At 42.0% G+C, this 16,773-nt stretch overlaps 1 protein-coding gene across 1 annotated transcript in view; it reads left to right on the plus strand.

The window, feature by feature from the left end:
- Positions 1-11,434, plus strand: part of LOC128702063 (probable glutamate receptor) — a 129,534-nt gene extending 118,100 nt beyond the window's left edge. The window contains exons 9-12 of the mRNA XM_070101508.1: positions 2,402-2,582; positions 5,509-5,608; positions 11,055-11,184; positions 11,324-11,434. Coding sequence (XP_069957609.1) covers positions 2,402-2,582; positions 5,509-5,608; positions 11,055-11,184; positions 11,324-11,434 — 522 coding nt within the window. The remainder of the gene's footprint in view (positions 1-2,401; positions 2,583-5,508; positions 5,609-11,054; positions 11,185-11,323) is intronic.
- The last annotated feature ends 5,339 nt before the right edge of the window (positions 11,435-16,773 follow it).

Raw genomic sequence — 16,773 nt, forward strand, 5'->3', positions numbered from 1 at the left:
ATTGCCTTTCTGAAGTCATGTGGTGTTACGATAATATCATGGATTTTTGAGTTGCCCAAATTTTGAGTCTCGGTCATAAAAAATTCTTTTGGGTTGTCGACCCTTAGTCTGGTTTACGGCTCTCTGAAAACCAAGTAATATTAGGACTTTAGTATCTCACTCATTTTCTTGCTGTCGTCTGTGTAAGTTCCATCTCGTCTAAACAGGGGGTCCAGTACTGGATGTTGTTTTTGCCTTAGATTTGGCATAAGAAAAGAAATATTTTGTGTTTCTTTCAGTTTCATTTATGTCTTTTAGTTCTTCCTGAGTTTCTTGGCTCCTGTACTATTCTTAAGTTTAAGTTCGATATTTGCTATTTCTCTGATCAGTGCCTCCCTTCGTATTTCAGATATACTCGCCCATCTCAGCAGCTCTGTGATTCTTCACCTTTGCTTGTATAGGGAGCATTTCTCTTTCTAGTTTACATCTTACCTTCATTTTCCTTTAAAGAATGTGCCTTAAGCAGACCTCAAGTGCCAGTCTGAATTCTTTTTAGGCATAGGTTCGGATCCGTGTTGTTGAAGATATCTTTACAGCTTATTTCGTTTAAGACATAGTTGGCTTGATCTCACTATGTTTTTGTAACTGAAGTTGGATTTTGTGAAGGCACCTTCATAACTGATCACATTTTGCTGGTCAGGAACCCTGCACATAAATGTCTGTCCCTCTATTATGTTATGATCTGAATGTATTGTCTTTGCTACGGCTATATTTCATATCAGATCAACATTGTTAGTGAAGATGAGGTCCAGTGTATTCTCCAATCATTTTGCTCTATTATTTGCTAGTTTAAGGTGAATTTGGTGCAGAGATTAATAGCTCGTGTGTGTGTGAATTTTTATCTGAGCTGCCTTCTGGATTTATCTCTGCTAAAACATTATTTGCTATATTCCTCCATTTTAGGTGTCTTAAGTTGAAGTCACCCATCAGCAAAATGTTTGGAGCATGAGTAGGAAGATTTTCCAGACAGTGGTCGATTTTCAAAAACTGTTTCTGAATTTGCTGGGAAGTTGCATTTAGAGGCTTGTACATAACCACAATGACAGTTTTGGCTTTCGATCTTTACTGCCAAAACTTCAACTACATCATTTGAAATGTTTAGTAGTTCTGAGCAAATGAGCGATTCTGTGATATACAGGCTAAACCTCCCTTATTGCGTGTTTATTCTGTCAGTGATCCATTGTGTGGGCCTCCGTGAATGCCACATTGTATTTGGCTGTGTGCAGTCAACTGATGAAAGGTATTTTGTTGTTCGTTGCTGGCTTAAGACACTGTATATTTGCCTAGAATCATAAATTCGTGGCCAAATCGTACATCTTCGTGTTGCTATTCAAGCTCGATAAATGACTGAAAAGAACTGAAGTAAAGAGTGTGTTGAAACTACGATAGTTATCTTTACTAAGCAAGCTGTCACCAGTCTCCATACAGTGAACGAAATCGTAATGACAAGATTGCAAACAAACCATACCAGGGTGGTGTTTGAACCCGTGGTATGGCTTGTTTGCAATAGTGTCATTACGATTTCGTGAGTCAAACCATAACACGGGTGGGGATAGAACCCGCGATCAGAAAGTCTCAAAATTCTCAGTGGCTAACGCGTCGGTCTGGAGTTTTGAGACTCTCTGATCGCGGGTTCTAACCCCGCCCATGGTATGGTTTGGTACATATCTATGTTGATGAGTGAATCTAGTGAACAGAGATTAGTGATACTGAAACAACTGGATGTTGAATATATTAACAAGAACACTAGTGTCCAACACACTTTGCCGAGTTACTAAACTGTTCAACATTATTCAAAGGAAGAGTGACCTCATCCTACCTCCAATCAGACCATCATTCCCGGTGTCACTTTTTTTTGGGGGGGAGGGGGTTATAATACACACCCAGGTAAGTCCTCCCAAACTCATATTTCACTGTGTTGGCTATAGCCAATAGGTAGTGATATTTTGTTTGACATGGCTTACAGTAGACATCATGACACGTGGACGATTATCCAAACCCAGGTGAGACTCACCAACGACGTTCCAGGTGAAAAACGTGAAACAGTGGAATATATATATACTCAGGTCATAATCTCTTATTTTCATCCCCTCTGGTACCCAGACAGCCAATGTCGAAGGAGAACCCAGAGCCGAGGCTGCTGGGAGTCTCAGATATTAACCAAGATGTTTTTAATAGTCGTTAATGAACTTTAAAGCATTTATCATTAAAAATTCCACATTATTATTGAATATTATATTGTAATCTGTTTGATATCAGATTTGATATTACGTGTAAATATAGTTCAAATATGTTCCTCTTATCCAGAAATCTATGTATATTACACGTTCATTATTCATCCACTTCAAATTGTCTCACACAGAATGCTAAATCTGGCATAATCCGAGAAGTGGCTGACTTAGAAGCTACAGGACGAGTGATTTACATGGCACCGCAAGAGTACAAGACTGCTATAAATACCTTGGTGAGACGAGGCACTCACGTCCTCGTAGACGTCGACATATCACTCAGATATTTAACTGCCCAAGACTTCACGGAAACAGGTGATTGGTGTTTCTATATTTTCTTCATGTAAAAGTTATTGTTATTAAAGAACATATTACAAATCTCATTCATGTTCTCTGTAACAAGTTACTCAATTAAAAAATTAATTAACTTGCGATTTTTAAAAACTATTATTAATTTTTTATATAGTGAAGAACGAGGAACGATCAGAAATTTAGAAAACTAAACGTTAAACTGAAAAGGAAAGTGTTATTCAACTTTAGTTTTAAACATTGCGATAAAAATAATTGCAAGAGAAAATTGTCACTTGTCTGAGACATTTCCGTACCCAGGTAAACGATATACTTTTCTTACTATATCCAGGCTGAAGGTGTCACTCAGTGATGTCGTTACCACCGCTCTCTGTCTGTTAGCTATTAATGATCTAGTTTCTGTTCTCCCATATATTTAGCCATCACTTTATGTTGATGACTTTGCCCGGTGGCCTGGTGGCTAAAGCTCCCGCTTCACACACGGAGGGCCCGGGTTCGATTCCCGGCGGGTGGAAACATTTCGACACGTTTCCTTACACCTGTTGTCCTGTTGACCTAGCAGCAAATAGGCACCTGGGTGTTAGTCGACTGGTGTGGGTCGCATCCTGGGGGACAAGATTAAGGACCCCAATGGAAATAAGTTAGTCCTCGATGACGCACTGACTTTCTTGGGTTATCCGGGGTTAAAAATCTGAACGAAATCTCTCTCTTATCTCTTATAGTTTGTGCAGGCTCTAACTGCCACCTAGTAGCAGCCTGTCTCTCCACAATGCTGTCGACAGGGATATTTTCTGGTACTAAAACGCACCAGATTAGTTTTACTAAACGCTCTGTTATCTATAATACTCCATTATACTTGTATTGTTCCCGTATCCCTGAACGTGTTACGGTCAGATTTCTCGGTCTTCTATTTGATCGCCGGCTGTTCTGGAAACCTCACATTACCTCCCTGAAAGCAACTTGCCATTCATTTTTCTTGGGGGGGGGGGCAGATCAACAAACTCTCCTTCGACGTCATTCAGCCCTAATCTTATCGAAACTAAATTATGGGACCAGATATATTCTGCGGCCTCTCCCAAAACTCTTTCTTAACTTGATGTCATTTATCATCAGGAATATGCTTTTCGTTCCATTCCTGTCGAGAGCCTATATGCAAAGGTGAATGTTCCATCTTTAAACGATCGGCGTGATACTAATTGCCTGTGATATTTTGTCCGCTCTCGTGACCTTCACGATACTTCTTCATACAGGATGGTAACAGACGGCAGTAGAGGTTCATTATTTGATCGCTGCTCCGTTAACTCAGTCCCTTTCCTCTTCGTCTAAACTCGCTCTTGGCTTCTTTTCAATTATCCCCTTTATATGTTTATCTAGTATCTAACTTTTCTCTTTCCTCTTGGGAGGTTCCGACAATTCGAGTCTGTTCCTCCTCTCTGTCATACGCAAAAGCTCAAATACATACAGTTGCTTTTCAATCTCTTTTGCTTAATCTCTTCCCATCTTATTCTAATTCCGTTGCAATTTACACTAATGGTTCTAAATTCTGTGATGGTACCGGGTTTGCAGCAGTGTTCCTGGCCAGCTTTATACAACGTCATTTATAAGACTTAAGCATTGTGAAGATGAACTGTATGTAGTTCTCATAGTGATTTTATATATTGGATCCAAGCCTACCTACAAATAAATCGTTATTTGCTTGTCGTGTTTATGTTGGGCAACAACGTTGGTCTGAACTGATTCATAACAAATTATATTCTATCAAGGCGTGCTTAGGATCATAGTCTTCTTATCGATGTTGAGCTTGGGAGACTACGCTCTTCCATCTTCGCATCGGGCACACACGTCTTGCTCATGGGTATCTCATGGAGAGGCGCCTAGTGCCACTCTGTTAGTACAGTCAAGTTCCAATTTTAGTTTGCCATATTCTGCTAGACTGTCCTGTCTACCATCGGGCAGGCAGAATTTACCTTCGACGTCATCACCACTCTAACACATACTTTATCTTCCCTGCTAACTGACGGCCCCACCTTTGACACAGGTTCCCTCTTTGACCTTTTGTCAGCAATAGATTTATTACACAAACTTTGATTATTATTTCTTTAGCACTTCTCACCGCCTCACTAACTCTACCTTTGTTATACTCTCCACCCTCGCTGGTCTCAGATCAAGCATATTCAACCTTGAGTGCACACTGCCCTGCAATGCTGTATAACCCTTATGGGTTTGGCTCAAAGGATAATAATAATCTCACTGGACAATCTGTTTCCTGTCATAACATGGCCTCATATTATGTGATATAGCTCCATAATATCGCATGATGGAACAGTCAGATCGCAAAAGCACTGTTTCACCCTGCAATAATGAAACACTCTCTTGTGTTCAAATGTACATCGTGGCCTGGTTACTAAAGCTCTCGCTTCACACAGCTAGGGTCCGGGTTCAATTCCCAGCGAGAGCAGAAACATTCGGCGTGTTTCTTTACACCGGCTGTCTATGTTCACCCATCAGTAAAATGGGTACCTGAGTGTTAGTGGACTGGTGTGGGTCGCATCCTGGGACAAAATTGACCTAATTTGCCCGAAATGCTCAGCATAACAAGTGGCTTTCTATATAGTAGTATGTCATTGGTGTCAGCTATGGTCTGTATACCTTGTACATGTACTTGTGAAAATAAAGATATTACATTATTATTATTTCTAGATCTACTATTACTACTATTATTGCTATTAGAACTACTACTACTAATTCTTATTCTTATTATTATTATTATTATTATTATTATTATTATTATTAGTAGTAGTAGTAGTAGTAGTAGTAGAAGTAGTGAAGAAAACAAGTGAGTAACGCTCCATGAAAGCATTTTTACAAACAATTACAAAATATTCGCATTTTTACCTCAAAAATAAATATGGTGAACAATTGTATTGAACAGGTCGCTGTGACTTTTACTCGTCCAGAGAAGGGTATCTGCCGTTCTCGTCTGGTGCAATAAGTCAGAAGGATAACCCTATTGTGACATCTTTAAATCACAGGTAAAAATTTAAATTACGTTTGTGTATGTATAGGTTTGTATGAGTATGAGTGGTGTGTGTACTCACCTATTCATCTATTTGTGATTGCAAGGGTCGATTCATAGCTCCTGGCCCCGCCTCTTCAGTGATTGCTTCTAGGTTCTCTCTCTCGCTGCTCAATGAGCTTTATCAAACCTTGTCTTAAAACTATGTATGGTTCCTGCCTCCACTACATCACTTTCTGGGCTATTCCACGGCCTGACAACTCTATAACTGAAGAAAAACTTCCTAAAATCCCTTTGACTCGTAGGAGTCTTCAACTTCCAAGTGTGACCACTTGTTTCTGTGTCCCATCTCTCTAACATCCTGTCTTTGTCCACCTTGTCAATTCCTAGCAGTATTTTGTATGTCGTTATCATGTCTCCCCTGACCCTACTATCCTCCAGTGTCGTCATGCCGATTTCACTTAACCATTGTTCATAGGACAATCCCTTTAGTTCTGGGACTAGTTTTGTTACAAACCTTTGCACTTTCTCTAATTTCTTGACGTGCTTGACCAGGTGCGGATTCCAAACTGGTGCTGCATACTCCAATATGGGCCTGACGTATATGGTGTACAGTCTTGAACAATTCCTCATTGAGAAATCGGAACGACATTTTTAGGCTTGCCAGACGTTCGTTTGCTGCAGCAGTTATCTGATTGATGTGCGCCTCAGGAGATGTGCTCGGTATTATGCTCACCCCAAGATCTTTTCCATGAGTGAGGTTTGTAGTCTTTGGCCACCTAGACTATACTCTGTGGTCTTCTTTGCCCTTCCCTGATCTTCATGACTTTGCATTTGGCGGGGTTAAATTCAAGGAGCCAGTTGCTGAACCAGGCTTGTAGCCTGTCCAGGTCTCTTTGTAATCCTTCCAGATCCTCAACCGACTTAATTTTCCTCATTAACTTCACATCATCAACAAACAGGGACACTTCTGAGTCTATCCCTTCCACATATACCAAAAACAGAACAGATCCTAGGACTGGCCCCTGTGGAACCCCACTCATCAGGGGCGCTAAGTCTGACACCTTGTCACGTACCATGACTCGTTGTTGACTCCCTGTCAGGTATACTCTGATCCATTGCAGTGCCTCTCCTGTTATGTGTGCATGATTCTCTAGTTTTTGCATTTACCTCTTGTGTTGAAGGCCTTCCAAGAAAACCCAGTCTGTCCACCCCACTCTCTCGTGTCTTACTTCTGTTACCTATTCATAAATCTCAGTAGGTTTGTGAAACAGGATTTTCCTTCCCTGAAACCGTGCTGGTTGTCGTTTATAAGCTTGTCTTTCTCTAGGTGCTCCACTACTCTCCTCCTGATGATCTTCTCCATGACTTTGCATACTATACAAGTCAGTGACACTGGTCTGTAGTTTAATGCCTCGTGTCTGTTTCCTTTCTTAAAAACTGGGACTACATTTGCCATCTTCCTCATCTCAGGTAGTTGTCTAGCTTCACTGGATGTGTTGAAGAATTTTGTTAGTGGCACACACAGCATCTGTTTGTGTGTGTGTACTCACCTAATTGAGGTTGAGGGGTCGAGATCCAGCTCCTGGCCCCGCCTCTTCACTGATCGCTACTAGGTCCTCTCCCTGCTCCATGAGCTTTATCATACTTCGTCTTAAAGTTATGTATGGTTCCTGCCTCCACTACATCACTTTCTAGACTATTCCACTTCCTGACAACTCTGTGACTGAAGAATTACCTCCTAACATCCCTTTGACTCATCCGAGTCTTCAATTTCCAATTGCAATCCTTAGTTTCTGTGTCCGTTCTCTGGAACAGCCTGTCTGTGTCCACATTATCTATTCCACGCAGTATTTTGTATGTCGTTATCATGTCTCCCATAACCCTCCTGTCCTCCAGTGTTGTCAGGCCGATTACTTTTAACCTTTCCTTCCTTTGCTCTGAAGCTAGCCTTGTTGCAAATCTTTGCACTTTCACTAATTTCTTGACGTGCTTGACCAGGTGTGGGTTCCAAACTGGTGCTGCATACTCCTGTATGGGCCTGACGTACACGGTGTACAGTGTCTTGAACGATTCTTTACTAAGGTATCGGAACGCTATTCTCAGGTTGGCCAGGCACCCATATGCTGCAGAAGTTACCTAGTTGACGTGTGCTTCCGGAGACGTGTTCAATGTTATACTCACCGCAAGATCTTTCTCCTTGAGCGAGGTTTGTAGCCTTTTGCCACCTAGCCCATACTCTGCGGTCTTCTTTGCCCTTCCGCAATCACTCTCTAGAATGTTCCACTTCTGACAACTCTGACTAAAGAAATAGTTCTTAGCATCCCTGTGACTCATCTGAGTCTTCATCTTCCATTTGTGACCCCTTGTTGCTGTGTCCCATCTCTGGAACATCCTGTCTCTGCCCACCTTGTCAATTCCTCTCAGTATTTTATATATCGTTATCGTGTCCCTTCCCCCCTGTTCTATCCTCCAGTGTCGCTAGGTCGATTTTTTTTAACCTCTCCTCATAGGACATACCTATTAGATTCGGGATTAGGTTTCCCAAGCGCCCATATGCTGTAGTAGTTATTTGGCTAACGTACGTCTCAGGAGATGTGCTCGGTATTGTTCTTCCTCCAAGGTCCTTATCCTTTGAGTGAGGTTTGCATACTTTTGACCCTTAGACTGTACTTTGTCTTTAACCTTCCCCAATCATCATGACTTTGCAGCTGGAGTGTTTAAACTCCTGAAGCTAGTTGCTGCACCAAGCTTCCAGCCTGTCCAGAATCCTTTGTAGTCTTATCCGATTGAAATCTACGCATTACTTTCATGTCGTCTGCAAACAGGGACACCTCTGAATCTATCTCTTCCGTCGTGTCATTCACATATAACATTAACAGCACTGGACCCAGGACTGATCCCTGTGGAGCCCTGCTTGTCACAGGCGCCCACTCTGACACCTCGTCAAGTACCATGACTCGTTCTTTGCATCCTGTCAGGTATTCTCTGATCTATTGCAAAGCCTTTCCTGTTATACCTGCCAGCTCCTCTTGCTTTTGAACTAATCTCATGTGAGGATCTGTGTCGAAACCCTTCTTGCGGACTTTGAAAATGCAATCTACCCACCCCTCTTTCTCTTATCTCACTTCTGCCCTCCAGTGTCATCAGGTCGATTTCCCTTAACTTCTCCTCTTAGGACATGCCTCTTAACTCCGAGACTAGTCTCGTTGCAAACCTTAGGACTTTCTCTAATTTCCTGACGTGCTTGGTCAGGTTTGGGCTCCAAACTGGTGCTGCATACTCCAGTATGGGTCTGGTGTACACGACGTACAGAGTAATGAACGACGTCTTACTGAGGCGCCGGAAAGCTATTCTTATTTTGCTAGGCGCCCGTATACTGCATCAGTTATTTGGTTGATGTGCGCTTCAAGAAATGTGTTCGGTGTCATACTTATCCCAAGATCCTTTTCATTGAGTGAGGTTTGTAGTCTTTGGCCACCTAGGCTGTATACTGTCTGCGGCCTTCTCTGCTCTTTCCCTATCTTCATGACTTTGCACTCGGCGGGGTTGAACTCCAGTTGCCATTTGCAAGTCCATGCCTGTAGCCTGTCCAGATTTCTTTGTAGTCCTGCCTGGTTCTCCTCCGACTGAATTCTCATCATTAAATTGACATCATCCACAAACGAGACACTTCTGTGGCTCCTCGTTCTGCCATGTCATTTACATATACCAGAAACAGCACCGGTCCTATGAATGACCAATGTAGAACAACCCTCGTCACAGGCGCCCACACCGACACCTCGTCGCGTATGATGACTCGCTGATGCCTCACTGTCAGGTATTATCTGATCCACTGCAGTGCCTTCCCTGTTATACCTGCCTGGTCCTCCAGCTTTTGCACTAATCTCTTGCGGGGTCCTTTGTTAAAAGACTTTTTACAGTCCATCATTCTCTTGCCTTAGTGCTGTCTCCTTGTCATAGAACTCCAGGTTTGTGACACAGGATTTCCCATTTCTGAATCCGTGCTGGTTGTCGTTGATAAGCTCATTCCTTTTTAGGTAGTCCACAAATCTCTTCCTTTTAATCTTCTCCATGACTTTGCATACTATGCATGTCATTAATACTGGTGCTACGTGTCTCTATCCTTTCTCAGAAATTTTGACTACATTTGCTGTGTTCCATACCTCAAGGAGCAGTCCTGTTTCGGAAGATGTGTTGAAAATTGTTGTTAGTTGTACAGAGTGTGCATCTGCTCCCTCTCTCAGAAACCCGGAGAGATGTTATCCATTTCAATCACCTTTGAGGTGTCTAGTTCCCTTAGCAGACTCTTCACCTCTTTCTAGGTTGTATGTATTGTGTCTGGCACTTGGTGGTTTACCCTACCACTCCGTGTTTCAGGAGAACTTTCTATCTCCACTGTGTGTGTGTGTACTCACTTATTTGTACTCACCTATTTGTGGTTGCAGGGGTCGAGTCTTAGCTCCTGGCCCCGCCTCTTCACCGGTTGCTACTGGGCCCTCTCTCTCCCCGCTCCATGAGCTTTATCAAACCTCATCTTAAAACTGTGTATGGTTCCTGCCTCCACTACGTCATTTTCTAGGTTATTCCACCGCCTTACAACTCTATGACTGAAGAAATACTTCCTAATATCTCTGACTCATTTGTGTCTTCAACTTCCAATTGTGGCCTCTTGTTTCTGTGTCCCCTCCCTGGAACATCCTGTCTTTGTCCACCTTGTCTATTCCACGCAGTATTTTATGTCGTTATCATGTCTCCCCTGACCCTCCTGTCCTCCAGTGTCGTCAGGCCGATTTCCCTTAATCTTTCTTCATAGGACATTCCCCTTAGCTCTGGAACTAACCTTGTGGCAAACCTTTGTACTTTCTCTAGTTTCTTGACGTGCTTTATCAAGTGCGGGTTCCAAACAGGTGCTGCATACTCCAGTATGGGCCTGACATACACGGTGTACAGTGTCTTGAACGATTCCTTACTAAGGTATCGGAATGCTGTTCTCAGGTTTGCCAGGCGCCCATATGCTCCAGCAGTTATCTGATTGATGTGTGCTTCTGGAGACATGCTCGGTGTTATACTCACCCCAAGATCTTTCTCCTTGAGTGAGGTTTGCAGTCTTTGGCCACCTAGCCTATACTCTGTCTGTGGTCTTCTGTGCCCTTCCCCTATCTTCATGACTTTGCATTTGGCAGGATTAAATTCGAGAAGCCATTTGCTGGACCAGGTGTCCAGTCTGTCTAGGTCTCTTTGAAGTCCTGCCTGGTCCTCATCAGATTTAATTCTCCTCATTAACTTCACATCATCTGCAAACAGGGACACTTCTGAGTCTGTGTGTGTGTGTGTGTGTGTGTGTGTGTGTGTGTGTGTGTGTGTGTGCATTCATTGAATCATTTTGTAATATTTTGTAGTTCTTATAGAATGCTTTGTAAGAACTTTTGATAAACCTAACTCTGTTTTCTGGCACACAGAGTTATGGCTCTTGTGGAATCCGGGATATTCGTTAAATGGTTCATAGCAAATATTCCTAACTCCACAAAATGTCTCAATCCTCCAACGAAGTTCACCGTCCGTTCATCTCTGTCCTTGGCAAATCTTTGGGTAAAATGACATTACACTTGTGCATAACGAAAACATGTTTCTATTATTATTAAAAGTACATATCTTGAATAGAATCATACTGAATTGTTTATTAACGTAAACTACATCTTATTTGTCCTTTCCTTTGTATGTGTTTCAGGGAATGTTCGTAGTTGTGGCCGGTGGTACAGCTGTCAGTTTGTTGGTGTTTTGTTTGGAGATCCTAAGTGCTAGATCTTCCAGCGACGGACCTCCGCTACAACTGACTTAATGAAGCCATAAGGAACTTTTCACTTTCATCATTCCAAGAAATAAATATACTTATTTAGGCGCTTTCACTGTTAATTTGAAATAATTCTTTCACTGTGCATAATTAAATATATTAAGTAAATAAATAAGGATAAAATCTAGGCAGGCGTCTAATGTTCTGTTTGTTCCAGTAAGTGATTTTTCTCCCTCTACTAATTCGTTAAAATCTAAAAAGTTGTTACATGCAACTCATGACACATTAGCCTACTGACCCATGCTCCCTCGAGTGAAATATTCCTCCACTAACAGTACATGTGAGGCGAAGCTGAATTTGGTTAATCTGCTATATAAGACAGTTTTTCCTCCGCTACTTTTACTCTTCCTTATGACTGTTACGTAGTGAGACACTGGAGTAAACAGTGTCTAGGTGTAACATTGCTCTTAGTTTCACACTAAATTATTAAAATAAAATCACCCTAGAGCCACACACCCTAGAAAACTCAAGTGTTCATTGTTTTGAGTAGAATATAGGCTAATAGCTACGAAAAGACGAAGTTACTCTTGTTTTCTTTAATGATGACTGAAATGGAGATTAGAGATGACTCAAACATTTACGCCTGCAGAAGTTTGCTTCTTTGGTTACTATTTAGCGTCACTGAATCTCATGAGGTAGTTGGAGGAGTTTTTGTGCTGCTCACAAACGTTGTTAAAGATGCAGTTTCTGCCTGCATTGATGCCTTCATTGAGACTTGTTTCTAAGGTTCGTGCTGTTTAACCGAGGTAGACCTGCAGTGAATGGTTCAAGGTTCTTCAGTTTGGTTCTGGTCAGGTCTATGATGGCTGTACTGGTTGCGATGGCGACTCTAGTGTTGGCTTGTGCAAGTACTTTGGAAACGTTCAAGGCAACTGGCTGTTGGAAACGCTTATGACTTTGTTTGAGCCGGTGTTAATGCGAGGTGAATTAATGATTTACAGGGCTTTTTTTTTTTTTTTTTTTTTTTAGTAGTTCTTGATAAGAAAGGAAGGAAATATTAGCTTAGTGAAGGTTTGATGTATGTATGCACACTCCTCGTCAGGAAACCCTGGGTTGCGAATTCGTTGTGCTCTGAGGAAAAATTCAATGATGATTCCTCGTTTGGTCTTTGTATCCTGACTGCAATAGTCGTATGTGAGATCGTTTTGGTTTGTAGGCTTTCTGTAAACTTGGAATTTAATGGTGTTATCAACTTTACGAATAAGGACGTCGAGAAATGGCAACCTGTAATTGGACTCTTCAGGTGTGAATTAGATGGCCGATTCAGTTGTGTTGAGTCTTCTTTGTAGGCTTACATGCAAAAGAAGGTTGGGCGTTATTATGAGTACGACGTCCACATAATGTAGCCGTATGACGTTGGTGGGGATGTTGTTGGCGAAGCGTTCAGCATCTTGGTATTGTGTGTACAAGTTTTCATAGACGGCGCTGATGGAAGAGGCCATTCCTATACCATATGTATGTTTCTAGAGCCTGTTATTGGAAGAAAAACAGTCGAAGTTAATGCGGAGTTTAATGAGGTCAACAAAATCTGAACGTAGTGGAAGATTCAGGTCCTTATTAACTTGACGTTGTAGAAGGCGGGTACCTTAATAAAGAGGGAAATCACGTCCGGACTACTAAGTTTCTTGTTGCTGACAGATATGTCTCTGACGCGGTTGAAGGAGGTCACCTGAATGTTTTGGATAAGAGGGGTTGATAGTTTCCAGGAGGCAGGAAAAGTGTTTGGTAAGAGCTGCAGATAGTTTGTGTGGTGTATTTCCAATACTTGATGTGACTGGTCTGAGTATTGTTTGTAAGAGCTTGACAAAGCACCTGGAGAGCGAAACGTTGCCACGATAAGTCACATTAATTGCACATGTGTCCTTTTTACCTAACTTATATGATCAATTTCTTTTGAATATTTCCCTGATATATCTTGGCAGTTTTTGCTGCCTTCCAGCTCCGTGCTGCAGCGTGTTTCCCATACACACACCCATACCTTTATCTCCTATTTGGTTCCTTGATGCTGGTGAGAGGCTCTTGATCTAGAGAATTGGACCTGTGCTCCAGCTCCCTGAAGTGAGCCTAAATACCTTCCATTCCCCCCAATTGCGTTGTATAATCCTACGGGTTCATAGCTCCCCCATAATAATAATTTATCTTCTATCAGTTTAAAATCCTAGCAACAGCTCCTCTTGAAAGAGTTGGCTAATGCTATAACTTCTCTATCCTTCCATACACATCAAGTTTGTAATACAAATTGTTACAATTATCAATTTACAGACATCAATTTACATCATTCGTCAAAGACATCTATTCATTTCCCACTCATCTTTAAGGCAAGATGTTACATATGATCTTCTTTAGACGTAATTAGATTTATAGCTGTCCTGCACTTAGCCAGTAGCTACTGTCCCCTGCCCTTTCCAATATGTGTAGTTTCCACCAGCACTGAGGAAGAAAATGGACATGTTCCCATTACCTAACATGATAATATAAATCCTATTAATTTTATCACCAACACCAGCCTCTGGGAAACACCTGTCTAACCTTCCTATTTGTTACAGAAAGTACGGTCAACATATCTTACCTGTGAGTCACTAACCACAGGGATATCCCCACCTTCATTAGCAAAGGAGTTGATGGTACATTTATCTTCAATGACAATTAAATAGCATTCTTTCTGGAGAAGAGGAAAGCGATTTTTTATCTTAACATCAGCTCTTTTAACCTTCCTCATTTTGATTTTTATCTCCTTACTGGAAACTTCTTAAGGCTGCCAATCTGCTCCTCACTGCTGGTAATCTGTTTCCCTTTGGTAACCCCGAGTCACATTACCTTCATTGTCATACTTATCCAGACGATTTTTTATCTCTTATTTTCCTCCTTGAGAAGTGAAACTTCTAACACTTTGAACTCTGACTTTAGAAGATAACAGAAGTAAGACATGGTGCTCTGTTACATTTCACACTAATTCTCCAAGACAGTCCAACACAAGTAACAGTAAGGGTTGAAGGGCTGAGATATCAGAATGGGAGCGTGTAAGAAGTAATGATCCGAGAAGATCAGTATAGGATTCTCTACTCTTCTTAAAATACTTAAATGACCTACCAGAGAGGATTAAGTAATTTGTGTCACTGCTTTATGACAATGCAAAACTAAAAAGAATTAGAACAGCTGAGGACAGTCGTGAACTGCAGAAAGACCTCAACAAACAACAGACGCGGTTTCGCAAACACAGTAGCACCACCACTTAAACCCAAACAAATAGAATGCAATTTTTTTTGGAGAAGGCAGACTGGATACATATATATATAGCTTTAGGCAGAAAAAATACAACAAATATCAGTAAGTAAAATAAACTTAGGGTGAATATAAACTCGAACATATCGCCAGATATGCACATGAACTGTATAGCGGCAGCGGCACATTCAAGATTAGAAAACCTGAGATCAGCATTCAGGAAGTCGAATAAAGAATCACTTAGAAACACATGTATTACAACATAAAAAATGATAGTTGGACTTAATGGGGCAGGTGAGGACAGACTATTTGAATTAAAAGGATCTGGATCAAGTGGTTACAGGTGGAAACAAAACCTAAGAAAAATTTAAGGAATACATGAATAGGGAATAGATGAAAAGTAGAAAGACTTGGAAGAGGCAGAGGAGGATGTCGACTTAATACGCAGCTTCAAGAGTAGATATAAAGGCTTAGATGACAGAAGTCAGTGATGTGATTCAGAGTAATATAATCTAGGAGCCAGGGCCAGGAGATAAATCTAGATTTCAGCACACACAAATCGATGAAATCAATTTTGGTGAGGACACACGGGTCTTTATGCACACACAGGTCTCAGGCCTGGCCTAAAAACTGGCGCCAGGAGTTTAACTCTACCAAGTGAAAAGTCATGAAGATTGGGGAAGGTCAGAGAAGACCGCAGATAGAGTACAGTCTAGGGGGCCAAAGACTGCAAACCTAACTCAAGAAAAAGGATCTTGGGGTGAGTATAATACCAAGCACAGCTCCTGAGACGCACATCAACCAGATAACTGCCGCGGCATATGGCGCCTGCCAAACTTAAGAACAGCTTTTCGACACCTGAATAAGGAATCATTCAAGACACTGTACACCTTGTACGTCAGGCTCATATTGGCGTATACAGCACCAGTATGGAACCCCACACCTGGTCAAGTAGAATTACCGACAATATGTTAGGTAAAAGGACGCAAGTGCAACTAATGTGACATTTTATTGTGGCAACGTTTCACTCTCCAGGAGCTTTATCAATCCGTTACGGCTTGATAAATCTCCTGAAGAGCGAAACGTTGCCCAAATAAAATGTTACATTAGTTGCACTTCTGTCCTTATACCTAACAATTTGGAGAATGATGTAGTGGTCCTAGTAGCAACCAGCAAAGAGGCAGGGCCAGGAGCTGTGACACAACTAAACCTCTGCAGTCACTTATAGGTGAGTACACAGATACAAACACTCAAGGAGCAGGGAGAGTGGACCTAGTAGTGATCAGCAAAGAGGTGGGATCGGGAGCTGTGACTTGACCTCAGCTATCACAAATAGTTGAGTACAAATAAGCAAGTACACACATGAAACCATGTAGTAAGTCATGTGAACAAAGCGACCAGGAAGCTTACAGCACTAATACATAACTGGCATCTGCTCGACAATAGAGGCTGCAAGACTATGTTCAGGCACGTCTTGAGGATGCTCCACTTCCTTGGATTGCCTGACCTGGCAGAATAGAAAACGAAGTAAGACGACTCGAGGAGAAAAGAGACCCCTTTACGAACTGTCTCCTGACCCTTTCTACTCATCTCATCTGAGTTATGTATTGACAATGGCCCAGAATGAACTGAAAACGTCGTCATAAGATCCTCTGCTAAGTGCGTGATTTTAGTGAACACAGACACACACGAGCTGTGACTCGACCCCTGCATCAACATATTGGTGAGTATTAGTAATTAATCACGTACACACACACACACACACACACCAAGCAGGGACAACAGGGAAGGCACTACAATGGATCAGGGAATACTTGTCAGGAAGACAGCAGCGAGTCATGGTACGTGGCGAGGTGTCAGAGTGGGCACCTGTGACCAGCGGGGTCCCACAGGGGTCAGTCCTAGGACCAGTGCTGTTTCTGGTATTTGTGAACGACATGACGGAAGGAATAGACTCTGAGGTGTCCCTGTTTGCAGATGACGTGAAGTTGATGAGAAGAATTCACTCGATCGAAGACCAGGCAGAACTACAAAGGGATCTGGACAGGCTGCAGACCTGGTCCAGCAATTGGCTCCTGGAGTTCAATCCCACCAAGTGCAAAGTC

The sequence above is a fragment of the Cherax quadricarinatus genome, chromosome 77 (assembly GCF_038502225.1).
Source record: "Cherax quadricarinatus isolate ZL_2023a chromosome 77, ASM3850222v1, whole genome shotgun sequence".
Classification (NCBI taxonomy): Eukaryota; Metazoa; Arthropoda; class Malacostraca; order Decapoda; family Parastacidae; genus Cherax; species Cherax quadricarinatus.